Raw genomic sequence first — 13,621 nt, 5'->3', positions numbered from 1 at the left:
CTATCCCACTCTACGTCACTTTTTACGATACATAACCGTGAAACGCGTCCTGCGTTTTCTCAACGTCTATCGTACCTACCTACAACTTTTTTATTTCTTATTCTTTCTCTCTGTTGCACACACCTTTTGTGTCATTTTCGTCGTAAAATATCGCGTGTTAAATGCGATAACGCGTGAAAATATCTATGTATTATATATACATACGTGAAGGGAGGGGGGAGGTTGTAATAGAACACGTTTACCTGTGGTCTATGTATGTATGTGTGTTTGTGTGTGTTCGTTGTTACTCGAGAAAATGTTAGACATTTTTATATTCTTCGAGAAATTTTTTTTCTTAATACCCACACCAATGTTCAGGAGATAATCGATGATGTATTTACGTGATGCCTTGTTTATTTTTTTTTTTTTTTGTATTTTTTTAGAAGAAACAATGTATTACGAGATGGAAAGGTTTAAAGAAAACTAATGGAAATTACGTGAGTGTATTATGGGATTGTTATTTATCGTGAATTAGTTTGTTTTCATTTCAATCATTTCTCGTTTTTAATTATATATATTTTCAGTTTAGTTCTTATGGAAGAGTTTTTGCGTAAAACGTTTGGTATAACATTAACTTCGTGATAATAAACAAAGAACGTTCAGTTCGTTTTCGAATCTTCTGACGAGTAAACGTTTCTTTCGGTACGAGTTTAATTAATATTTCTATATTTTATTAATTAATTAATAAATGTAAATATATTGTTTATAATATTCTAGAACAGTTTATTATTTCGTTACTCGAATAGATGTAATTAACAAAGCGTGATAATTAATTATTGAATTCTTTCATAATTTTTAAATATTTAATATCAAATACTCGTATATATTGTCAAAACACTGAACAACGATCCTGAATTATTACAATATGTAAGCATGTTTTAAATTGTTATTATTTATTCACTTTTCTGCATTTTGTCTAATTTCTAACGAGACATAAAATAACGTTTTGTGCAAAATCAGACGAACGATCGTTTTGTTAAAATTCATTTAAAAATCAATATCTCTGTTTCTTCGTAAGACAAACAATGTGAACGCCAATGTTTTAACAATATATGCAAATTGTTTATAATTTCGTTATCGAATAAATCATTATTTTATCTCCTTTCTTTTAATATACGTTAAATGTACATTATACGTATATTGTTAAGAAAATATTGGAATAAAATTAAATATAATACTGAGAGAGAAAGAGAGAGAGAGACAGAAAAATATTGAGAGAAAGGGAGAGAGAGAGAGAGAGAAAGAGAGGAAGGAGACGATTTTTCTCTTTTATATTCGGAAGGATGTCGTAAAAAATTCTCAAGTACCTTTCGGGAGTTTATCACGAAGATTCTGAAGCACCCGACCGATCCATTCTTCTTGCTCACTCACGTTCACTTCGACGTTTTTTCTTCGGCGAAGAGAAATGTCGATCTTTCAACGGTTCCTTTATGGAAGAAAATGCAGAATCTCGGAAAACAGAGAAGAAAAGATAAGAAAAGAAAAGGGGGGAAAAGAAAGAAGAAAAAGAGAATGAAAAAGTAAAGTAAAGAAAAGCTAAAAACAACGGGGAAGAAAACTAGGCTGCTTTTCTTAGAACTCGTGTGTCTATATGTATGAGTTTATGTATGTATTATATGTATATGTGTGTTTAGATGAATATATAAATATGTATACGTAGTTTTGAGTGTGTCAGAAAAAGAGACAGACAGATAGAAAGATAGATAGATAGATAGATAGATAGATAGAAAGATAGATAGTTAGATAGAGAAAACCTTTTGCGTAGGATGAACGGTGAGAAACGAAGAATACTACTTTGCAAAGATACTACTCGTGCGATCTACTCAGCCAAATTAGAACCTAAGTAATCAACCGAAGTTGCTTAAACTCATTCATGCATGCCGAAGCAAACGAACTAGTAGTAATAGGTGTGTATTTCTCACCATGATACCTCTTTACATATATTTAGATATATTTACATATATATTTATTTACTTATGTAAGTAATTTATACATAAATGAACGAAGAGATGTTTAATCATGGCCGTTCATTATGTTCAATAATGTGCATACGAAATGATTTAATATTTTTCAAATTTTCTTTCAAATATTTACGTATATATATTTTATTTTATTTTATTTTATTTAATTTGTTTTATTTGTTCGTTTCTCTTTTTTTATTTATTTGACTGATGAAATATCAAGAATTAGTTGATGAATATTTATTTGTAAGGTTTCTCGATGACGTAGCTATTTTTTGATTAACCGTAATTGAATTTTCCTAGCTCGCTTGATTCGGCTCAGATTTTTTTTATTTCAAACTAGAGAATGAATTGTACGAAAAGTTGTGGCCTAGATATTCTTTTCTAAGCATGGTTTTCTCTATTCAAATAATGACAAGAATGAAAAATCGTTACGTTTAAATGTTGATCAAGAAATATTTTAATGATAGAGGCGGTGGGAGAAGCAAAAAAAAATACGAGGATAGATTTGTAAATAGAAATTATATTTGGAAAGATTTATAATAAAAGGGTTAGAAAATGGAAATAGTATATTTCTCGAGCAAGCACAGCGGGAGAAAACGTAATATAAAAGGTGTATCGTTTTTGTTAGAAGGTTGTAAAAGAAAATCTCGGAATTCTTGAGAGGAGAAAATTTTCTTCGAATTTCTATTAATTTGTAATAGTAGTAGTAGTAGTAGTAGTAGTGTAGTAATAGGTAGTAGCATAATTATCTTTACGAGCGAATCACGTAGAAGGAATAACGTTTAATTAACTATTTACAAAATGTAATTTCATTTAACCATCGTAGAAAAGGAATTATTAATTGGAAACGAGAGTTGGAATTATTCGCGTAGTTATAAGAGTAAATATAATATTATATATCATTTAACGAATAAATCTCGTAACTTTGACGCAAAGAGATTCGTAGAACACGCACGCGTTAACTCTTGTAATAATAATAATAATAATAATAATAATAATAGCATACACTAGCGTTACGATATTTTATTGAAAATTTAAGGCAAAGTTTATCGTACGTTTATCGTTGTAAAAATCCTTTACCGTTTTCATTTTACACGCGTGTAATAATTACAAGTGCATTGTAATCGTGTTTACGTATTTAACGTACCCGCTTACAATAATACACGTTGAATTCAATCGTAATATGGTTGATGCAGGCTTTAAATTGTTAAAAGGTTTAGAAATGATATTCCATGTTAGTCGTCCAGTTATAGAATATTTGTCGTAATTAACCGGGAAATTCCTTTGACGTTTATTATACCAATTATCTCATGTTAGGCTTAAAATTCATGATGAGAATTCGTGCGAGAGCAATTAGAAATGTTAATAGTTGCATAAGCGAGATCGAACGAGCTCGATAATGAGTTAGATTAACGTGAAAAAGGGGTTCAACGATCTTGTTTTAAAAGGGTTGTGTTCATTATTATCCAATATTAGTACGAGCAATTATACTTAATCATACTTTGCGTTAACTTTCTATGTAATTTTTTCTTTTTTTGGGGGGAGGGGGAGGAGGAAGAGGAGGGATTATTTAACTATTATTTTTCTTCTCTTTCCTTGGATATATTTTTTTTCTCTTTTTTTTTTTTTTTTTTCTTTAATAGGAAGGGATCGTGCGAACATTGTAACGAGCATTAAATCGATTAAGTGCCTAGACGTCCAGTATCACGTACGAACGAAGACCGATCGAGTCGCGTATCACTCAATTATCGTTGTGTCTCACACGAATGAACGATGAAGGAAGGCGAGAATGTTTAAATCTTAAGATTACGTCTCACGTAAGTTTGAAAATACGAGCTCTAACGACGATACGTGCTATGTTTCATTTTGATTTATTTGTGTGTTGTGTCAAGTAACTTTTAAAATTATATACCCTTGCGAGATTATAATAGCAATATTTTTTAAATTTCACGTGAAGGTTTTTATTTTTTTTGTTTTATACTTTAAACGAATGAAAATTAACATTTAGTTTTCTTTAATCGTAGAATAGAATTTTTAAATAATAATCACAATTGTTAATGGTTATTGATAATGATTTAAAGATTATTATTGAGATAGTTGATTTTATTAATAGAGTTAGGTGTTAACATTTTGATTTATGCTAATAAATTTGGATATTCTATATTCTTGCGAAATTCTAATACAAATATTTTATAAATTTCATTATATATCTTATTATTACCACTTGAAAAAAATAATATTAAGACTTTTTAACATAATATTTAATATTCTTTTCCTTAATATTATAGAATATAATTATATTAATTTAATAATAAAATTAATATATATAATTTTAAATTATATTATTTATTAATTATTTATTAATTATAAATAATATATATAATTTAATAATAAAATTTAATTTTATAATTATGAAATTAAAATTTTCGGATACATATCATCGATAATTGATTAAAAACAAAAATAAGTAAAAGAAGGGAGATAATGTAAACTCAAATGTTTACCCACCGCAAGAATTTTCTTCGTAGACAAAAGCATTGTGGTTAGTGGTTAGCGTTTCCTTATCCTTGTTGTAAAACTTTAAAAGGTCTTCTCGCTTTTAATTTGATTGCATGCTTTTACCATAATTAAGTACAATGTATCTACACGTAAGTAACGAAGTAGATATTCTCTATTCTACGCTCGATAAACTTTTTATTCCGCGCGATTTACCATACCTACTCAGTCCTATCTTTTTACTCTCTGTCTGTCTCTCTCTCTCTCTCTCTCTCATTCTCATTCTTCTTTTTTCCCTATTTTTACTTTATTTTTCTTTTAGTCGTCTTTCTTCGCTGTTATATTCAACGACGGTTTTCATTTCTTCCATTCCATATATTTACAATGCTCGTGACACAATACGAGATTCATCGAATCCATATGGTGGATATGATTTTCCACCATATAACTCATTAATATTGTAAATATATTTATATATATATGTTATATTTATCGAAGAATAAAAGTATAAAAGATACTTTAATATCGTTAAGAGTTTTGATAAATACGAGAGACACAAAGTAAATCTTGTAAGAATATCACTAAAGTATATCCCCATCATAACGTTTGTCGTCGTATTTATCCTTCCCATAGAAGAACTCATATATTCCATTCTCTCAAAGTTTGCCAAGAGCAAATTTTAACTATAGTTCTTCCTCCTAAACCAAGTTTCTTTGTTTATTCTAACAAAGTGATATATATATATATGTGAGATGCGAGCACCTCCAACCCAACTTTAAAGTAGGCGTTCGTGAGGAGATTGGACGGTGGGCCCTGGATAGCTCAATTGGTTAAAGAGCAGTCGCCCGGAAAGCGGAAGATCTGGGTTCGAGTCCCGGTCCAGTCTGTCCAACGGCCCAATTTTTTCACGAATCCTACAATTATATATATTATATATATCCTAAAGTTTTAAATAATATTCGGGGCCAAGCTTGTTGAAAAGAATTACATATAAACGAACGATTAAAATTTAAATAAAATTATAAGCACGCGATAAAAAGAAACGAACGAATTTCAAAAAGACAAACGAAAAGGGAGAGAAGAAAAAGAAATAAAAGAAAAATAAGACAAAGTTAACTAACGAACGGTGGTAAAACATATTGTCTCGAGTGTCTTTGTTTGGAAAAGAAAAAGGAAAACCCAAAAAAAAAATAGTAAAAGAGAGAAAGAGTTGACAATTTGGACAGTGTTGATTGAAATCGTTGGAAAGCTTGCTGCTACCACAGGGGGTTATGTCCCTTTGACAAAACGGGTTTTTGGGTTTGGTGGGATAGGATGCGAAACGAACGAAAAGACAAACGTTCTATTCTCGAAAGCGTCAAGAGGTAAAAGACATCGAAAACGTTACTCGCTTGGTTGTCCGTTGTTAGAATGTGAAAACGTTTACGGATCGCAAACCATTGCTTGCTTGTTACGAGCGTGCAATGCTAAGGACCAAGAAGAGTAGTCGAGAGTAAAGTAGCTGGAAACTGAAAGAGACAAAGGGAGAGAGAGAGAGACAGAGAGAATTCTCGAGAGACAAGAGAAAGCAAAGAGCCCCGAGAAATGGTGTCGCAAACAATCTCGAATGGATATTTTACAATAATCGGAAAATCTAGTTGAATCGGGGAAAAGAATTAATATATGTTCAAAAAGATTGTTTAACCCTTCCAATCTTTCTACGACACCTAATTTAATAATTTTATTTTCTGGGCAAGATAAAAACCAATTAAATTAACATATGTGTTTTCTTTTTTTTTGTAAGACAAAAAGTATATACATATATTTGAAAAATATTGTTTTCTATAATTTTTGCATCGTTCGATTAAGATTGTCGTATAATTTTTGATTACGTGCGTGTATAGTATGTATTTCTTTTTCTTAAAAATAATTAGAAAAATATTATATCCCATAATATTTCCCATATTCAATTACGATTGTCATATAATTTTGATTACATTCAAAATAAAATTACATAGCACGTATCTTCTTTTCAGAAAAATTTATTATACAAATATTACTTCTCATAATTCTTTGAATAATCGTGATAAGATTGTCACATTTAATTCTTATATTGTATTAAAAATATAGCAACATAGTTTTTTTGTTTGCCTGGTTATTATCATTTATAACTCGTCTTCGTTTAATTGACAGCTTGTCAATTTCAGATGCAAGAAAATATGTTCATCTGGAATTCTTTCCCTTCTCATTCTCTCTCGAGGATACTTCGCGAAAGAAACGAGAACATCGAGCTTGACGTTATTGATGTTTTATTATTATTATTATATATATATACACACATATATACATATATAAATTATTCGATCGTTTTTCACGGAAAAATCTACTACGTTTTCGTGCACTTGACAATTAAAAAAAAAATATTACACATATACAATATATATATATATATTTCACCATGGTAAATATAATAAATCATGTTGGTTGTTTCGGGTGTTATAAATAACGGCGATATAATACCTGACACACATCTCCTTGTTTTATATTTTTATTTTTCTAATTTTATATAATCATTCTCGTAAATAAATAATAACATATTATAATCCTATTTAATCGTTACTTTTTGTTTTCTTTTGATCATTGTTTCATTTGATTTTCCAGAGTTTAGTTGTTAACGTCAAAGATATCCGATCGTTTTAAATATCGATTAGATTTATACCTATGTGTGTGTATGTGTGTGTATATGTCTGTGTATAATATCCATTAAATAATTGCGTGTACGATTTTCTATGGGGGTGTTAGTGGGTGGGGAGTTGGAAAAAACGTTAGGTACGCTTTGGTACGTGTAATGATTTCCACGAAATTGCCTGTTGCAAAACGTAGTAATTACAGAGAGTTGAAGGGAGTAACAGGTGACGTTTTTCCGATATCGTTGATCTATCGTCGAAGTCGCATCGCTATTTTTACGACCTAACAAAACGATGTCGAATACAGCGGAGCCACTATTTTACCTCAATCACGTTTATCGACTGACGAGTCGTTACCCAAATATCGTAGCGTTCGTTATAACAATTCTTCCACCACTCTGCCTGCTCCCCCCTTTCCTCCTCCCCCTCCTCCTCCCCCTCCTTTTTTTTATTTTTCTATTTTTCCTCTCCCTTCTTTCCATTTATATTTTTGACTTTTTAATATACAACTATATCTACGTTACGGTGTTAGGTCAATAAAATACACCAGTGAGATGACTTTTAATTTTTCTTTTCTTCTTTTTTTTCTTTCTCTCTCTCTCACTCAGTTTTTCATTCTTGAAAAAGAAAAATTGGACGTTCGAACGAAGAAGGATTTTGTCACCGTTCGGGTTTGTTCATTAATTTTAGTTTTTACTTTTTTTTTCTCGTATTCGTTTTGTCAATAATACAAGTAAAGTAATTGATATATTCATTTTGGATGTATTTAAATAAATATTTTCAAATATCTTATATTCGATCGGAAAATATTTTGTTAATGTATTGAATTTTGGAAATAATTTTTCTGGTCAGAAAAATTCGTATTCGAATAAAGAAAAATCTTGTCCTCCCTTCGTTCGATTTTTTTCATTAATTTTTATTTTTCGTTCGTTCTCTATTTGTTAATAATAGACGCGCATAACAATCGATTTTCATTTCTTAAGTATTTACGTAGACATTTCGTAGTATCGTATATTTGAGCAGAAAATATTTTGGCACGGTTACAAAGCGTCGTAGCTTTTCTCGTAGAAACATCGACGCGTGTTCTGTTTCGTTTCCCAACCGAGAGGGAACATTATCTATTCGTTTTTCAGGAACAATCAACGAAAGTCCTGCTTTTCGGAGTTTCCGACATTTAATGAATGCAGTCTAACAGACAACACACCGCTCTTGGTCTGCTTGCTTTGTACTAGTGCCAAGAAAAATCACTAGAGCGTTGGTCAAATGCAAGTGGCAAAAGATAAAAGTCAAAAGATAAAATGGAAAAGAGATTAAAAACGGAAAAAAAGGAAAAAGCAAAAATACAAAAAAATACAAAAAAAAAAAAAAAATAAACATATATAAACGAAACCCAAAAGAAAAAGAGAGAAAAAACGGTTAAAAAAGATGGAAACGGACAAAGGTACTCTGCTGGACCTTTTCGTGCTTCCTGTAACAAATAGAAAACATACACATACACTTAAACGCGATAACGTTAATTAAAAAAGTATCCATTGTTGATGTTACTTTTAAAACATATTATTTTATATGCTTCAAACTTTTCTTTACAATTTTTTATTCCTTCTATAATACGATTAAAAAAGTACACCCTTAAATATAAATATATTTACTAACGTGAATTTTTATATAAAATGATATTTAATTTTTTAAAAATATGTACAAATCTCAGTTGTTCGTTGAAAGAATTCGTGCAACTCTCCCTTATTGTCTCAGATATAAAACAATACTTAATTTTAAAATGAAAAATAATCGTAAATAAATAGATTCGTATAATATAGAAATAATTTTTGAAAAATATGATATACAAATCTCAGTTGTTCGTTGAAAGAATTCGTGTTTTCCCCAATTTTGTTTGAGGTATTTCACGCTGGTGGTTGATATAAAACAATACTCAATTTTAACATTAAAAATAATCGTAAGTAAATAAATTCGTTTAATATAGAAATAATTTTTGAAAAATATGATATACAAATCTCTCAGTTGTTCGTGTTTTCCCTAATTTTGTCTGAGGTATTTCACGCTAGTGGTTAATATAAAACAATACTCAATTTTAACATTAAAAATAATAGTAAGTAAATAAATTCGTATAATATAGAAATAATTTTTGAAAAATATGATATACGAATCTCAGTTGTTCGTTGAAAGAATTCGTGTTTTCCCCAATTTTGTCTGAAGTATTTCACGCTGGTGGTTGATATTTACATGCCGGTGCGTTCGTGTAAGGCGTTATCGGGTCACCGACAGCAACGAGCCCGATGTTGTACGCAGAGGGTGTGGCGGAGGGAGGTGTTAAGGGGTTGAGAGCGCGAGTTTGCGATCGGTCAGCGAGATAATCGCATTGTTGCGTCCGTAGAGGGTAGACAAAGGGGGTAGGGGGAAATCAAGCTCGTAAAGTAACCACGATGAGATCGTCTGCGTTATCTTAATTCGACGTTACGCGTTTCTCTAGCACGGACTTGTAGCTTATTTCTTTGACAAATTAAAGGGATTAACAAGCAACCAACGACAGGGAACCCTAACTCGAACAATCAACTACCTATTTTCATTCCACGACATTCTAATCTATTCTACTTCTAAATAGGAAACTTACATTTTCACTCTACTGATTAACCATTCTTTAATTTAGATCAATCTTTAATTGTTTGCTTGATAATTATAATGTTGTTTTTTTAATATGTTTTCTTTTTTTTAAGATGTATATTAGGTGTATCAGTTGGAATAATTAAGATAATTATTGTGATTATTATTATTAAAGATTTTTTATATCCTATGTGTCAACTACTTTGACATTTTAATCTATTCTACTACTAAATAGGAAACTTACATTTTCACTCTACTGATTAACCATTCTTTAATTTAGATCAATCTTTAATTGTTTGCTTGATAATTATAATGTTGTTTCATATGTTTTCTTTTTTTAAGATGTATATTAGGTGTATCAGTTGGGATAATTAAGATAATTATTGTGATTATTATTATTCAAGATTTTTTATATCCTATGTGTCAACTACTTTAATTTATTCTTTGACATTTTAATCTATTCTACTTCTAAATAGGAAACTTACATTTTCACTCTACTGATTAACCATTCTTTAATTTAGATCAATCTTTAATTGTTTGCTTGATAATTATAATGTTGTTTGATATGTTTTCTTTTTTTAAGATGTATATTAGGTGTATCAGTTGGGATAATTAAGATAATTATTGTGATTATTATTATTTAAGATTTTTTATATCCTATGTATCAACTACTTTGACATTTTAATCTATTCTACTTCTAAATAGGAAACTTACATTTTCACTCTACTGATTAACCATTGTTTAATTTAGATCAATCTTTAATTGTTTGCTTGATAATTATAATGTTGTTTGATATGTTTTCTTCTTTTAAGATGTATATTAGATGTATCAGTTGGGATAATTAAGATAATTGTTGTGATTATTATTATTCAAGATTTTTTATATCCTATGTGTCAACTACTTTAAATTATTCTTTGACATTTTAATTTATTCTACTTCTAAATAGGAAGCTTATATTTTCATTCTACTGATTAACCATTGTTTAATTTAGATCAATCTTTAATTGTTTGCTTGATAATTATAATGTTGTTTGATATGTTTTCTTTTTTTAAGATGTATATTAGATGTATCAGTTGGGATAATTAAGATAATTATTGTGATTATTATTATTCAAGATTTTTTATATCCTATGTATCAACTACTTTGACATTTTAATCTATTCTACTTCTAAATAGGAAACTTACATTTTCACTCTACTGATTAACCATTCTTTAATTTAGATCAATCTTTAATTGTTTGCTTGATAATTATAATGTTGTTTTTTTGATATGTTTTCTTTTTTAAAGATGTATATTAGATGTATCAGTTGGGATAATTAAGATAATTATTGTGATTATTATTATTCAAGATTTTTTATATCCTATGTATCAACTACTTTGACATTTTAATCTATTCTACTACTAAATAGGAAACTATTCTATTCTACTTCTAAATAGGAAACTTACATTTTCACTCTACTGATTAACCATTCTTTAATTTAGATCAATCTTTAATTGTTTGCTTGATAGTTATAATGTTGTTTGATATGTTTTCTTTTTTTAAGATGTATATTAGGTGTATAAGTAGGGATAATTATGATAATTATTGTGATTATTATTATTGAAGATTTTTTATATCCTATGTGTCAACTACTTTAATTTATTCTTTGACATTTTAATCTATTCTACTTCTCTATAGGAATTTTCATCTTCACTCAAACCGTTTAAGCATTCCTTTCTTTAGTTCAGTAGACATCAAACTTCGTTGTACTAAATCTTGGGATTCCATAGAACATTCCCAAGGGTTTCACAAATTGTTATCTAGGTATATTACATTGTATTACTATCATTTTTCTCGTTTGAAAAGTATCATCTCAAAAAACTAATATTTGAATCAAAAATGTTTATTATCATTAGAAATAGCGTAGAAAGTGACGAGTAAAATTTTAAACAAATTACAAATTCGTAAAGGGGATTTTTGTTTATTTGAATAATTAAGTCTACTGAGATTGGAAATAAACAAAAAAACAGAGTAGAAGAGAGAGAGAGAGAGAGATAGAAAGAAATAATAGAGAAAAAAAGGTTACCAACCACACATTGAAAAGTCATCGAAATCACGAAATTCCCTCGGATAGTACCTTTCGTTATGACGTATCGTTTTGTGTAAACAACGAGACAGAAAAAAAAAAGAAAATAAAAAATACAAAAAGATAAAAGAATCGAATGCATAAAAAGTTCGCAAGCATTTGACCAAGCGTATTTTTAGAACATGTCCCAACTCTCGTTTCATAGATTCAAACGTTGAAATTTTCTGTTGAATTCCTATTTCGTTTGATCGACGATATAGTAGATAAAAATCACGCGTGTGTATAGGAGGTAAAATAAAATAAAATAAAAGTAAATAAAAAAAAAAAAAATAAATAAATAAAATAGAAAACAAATAGATCCAAAAAAAGAAAAAAAAAAGAACGAACCTCTATGACAGAATAGACTCTCACAGTTATTGTATTTTTTTTTTGTTTCTTTTTTTCGAAACATCGAAAACAATTTAAGTGTAGACACACATTTTTGTTCTTTTCTTTTTTAATTTCGTCTCCATATTAATTATATACATTTTATCACGTTTTATTCTTTTCGACAAATTTTCCGAATGCATTTCAATCAAAATAATAAATATTAAGTCCGATATACGTAATAAATGAATATAATTTAATTATTTAATAAAAGAAAAATAAATATGTTTGATAAAAATAAAAAAATAAAAAGTTACTCGTCGACTCGACCTAACACAACGTTTCATATATCACACACAAAGAAATATTTTAATTTATAATAAATAATGTAATTGGTCCCCAAATGAGAAGACAAAAAAAGTAAAGTAAAATGAAATAATTGAATGAAGTTTTGTGAAAGAGGGGGAAGGGGATGGGGGAGAATGGCAGAGAAAAATAACCAAGTTAATTAAATTATTGTTAAAATAATTCGAATATGTATAAAATAATATATAATATGAATTCAATTAGAATTGTGATGCTTGATTAATCGTAGTTCATTTATCTATGGTTATCCCATAGATGACACGGGGATATTAAGAAGAGTAATATATATAGTTAGGTCTCTTGCTGGGTGGATTTGTAATAGGTTTTACGAGCCGAATCCGGCAAATGAACGATACAGTAAGACGTATCGCAGTCAGATAGCAGATAGCAGATATACGTCCGACAGGGTTTGTAATGGATACACGTCCGGTCTCTGCTTATCTCACAACGCCCGCAACGGCCGCAGGTGAACCTCGTAATCGGATTATCCATCGTATATATTCGTTAAAATGTTATTCCAAATGTTTTTTATTATTATTATTATTATTATTATTATGAGACTGCTATAATGCGGAAACAAAAAAAGTAATTTTATCTCATCTTTTCTGTATAGATGATCTATCTTCGATTTAATTCAATTTAATTTTGATCTCTTTTTTCTCATTTTTTAATCGTATTTCAATGATCATTACGAAAATTTACGATAATCGGATAAACTGTTGGCTCGTTGTTTTTTTTTCTTTTTTTATTATAATTGTTATTATTAACGAATGATATTAACAAAAATACATTTTATTCGAATTATTTATGTGTATTTTATATAAAATCTTGACCAAAATCGTATATGGGTATAAAAACATTTCACGTATTCGCGGAATGAAAATGTTCATAAAACTAATCGCAAAAATATGCATTAAATGGTCCCACAAGCAGCATGTTACTCGTAATTTGCACGATAAAGCGTCCGATGGATCTTTTTAGCGTAATATCGATTGTGAATTGGATGGTTGGGGGATTAAAATGTTTTAATCTCTCTCTCT

The 13,621-nt window shown here is 29.1% G+C and overlaps 1 protein-coding gene across 1 annotated transcript in view; it reads left to right on the top strand.

Moving 5' to 3' along the window:
- Positions 1-3,823, top strand: part of LOC122514185 — a 155,780-nt gene extending 151,957 nt beyond the window's left edge. Inside the window, exon 5 of the mRNA XM_043630852.1 lies at positions 3,647-3,823. Coding sequence (XP_043486787.1) covers positions 3,647-3,780 — 134 coding nt within the window. The 3' untranslated portion in view covers positions 3,781-3,823. The remainder of the gene's footprint in view (positions 1-3,646) is intronic.
- Positions 3,824-13,621: the final 9,798 nt, after the last annotated feature.

The sequence above is a fragment of the Polistes fuscatus genome, unplaced genomic scaffold (assembly GCF_010416935.1).
Source record: "Polistes fuscatus isolate 324 unplaced genomic scaffold, CU_Pfus_HIC Scaffold14, whole genome shotgun sequence".
Lineage (NCBI taxonomy): Eukaryota > Metazoa > Arthropoda > Insecta > Hymenoptera > Vespidae > Polistes > Polistes fuscatus.
This window is presented reverse-complemented; position numbering and strand designations above follow the sequence as displayed.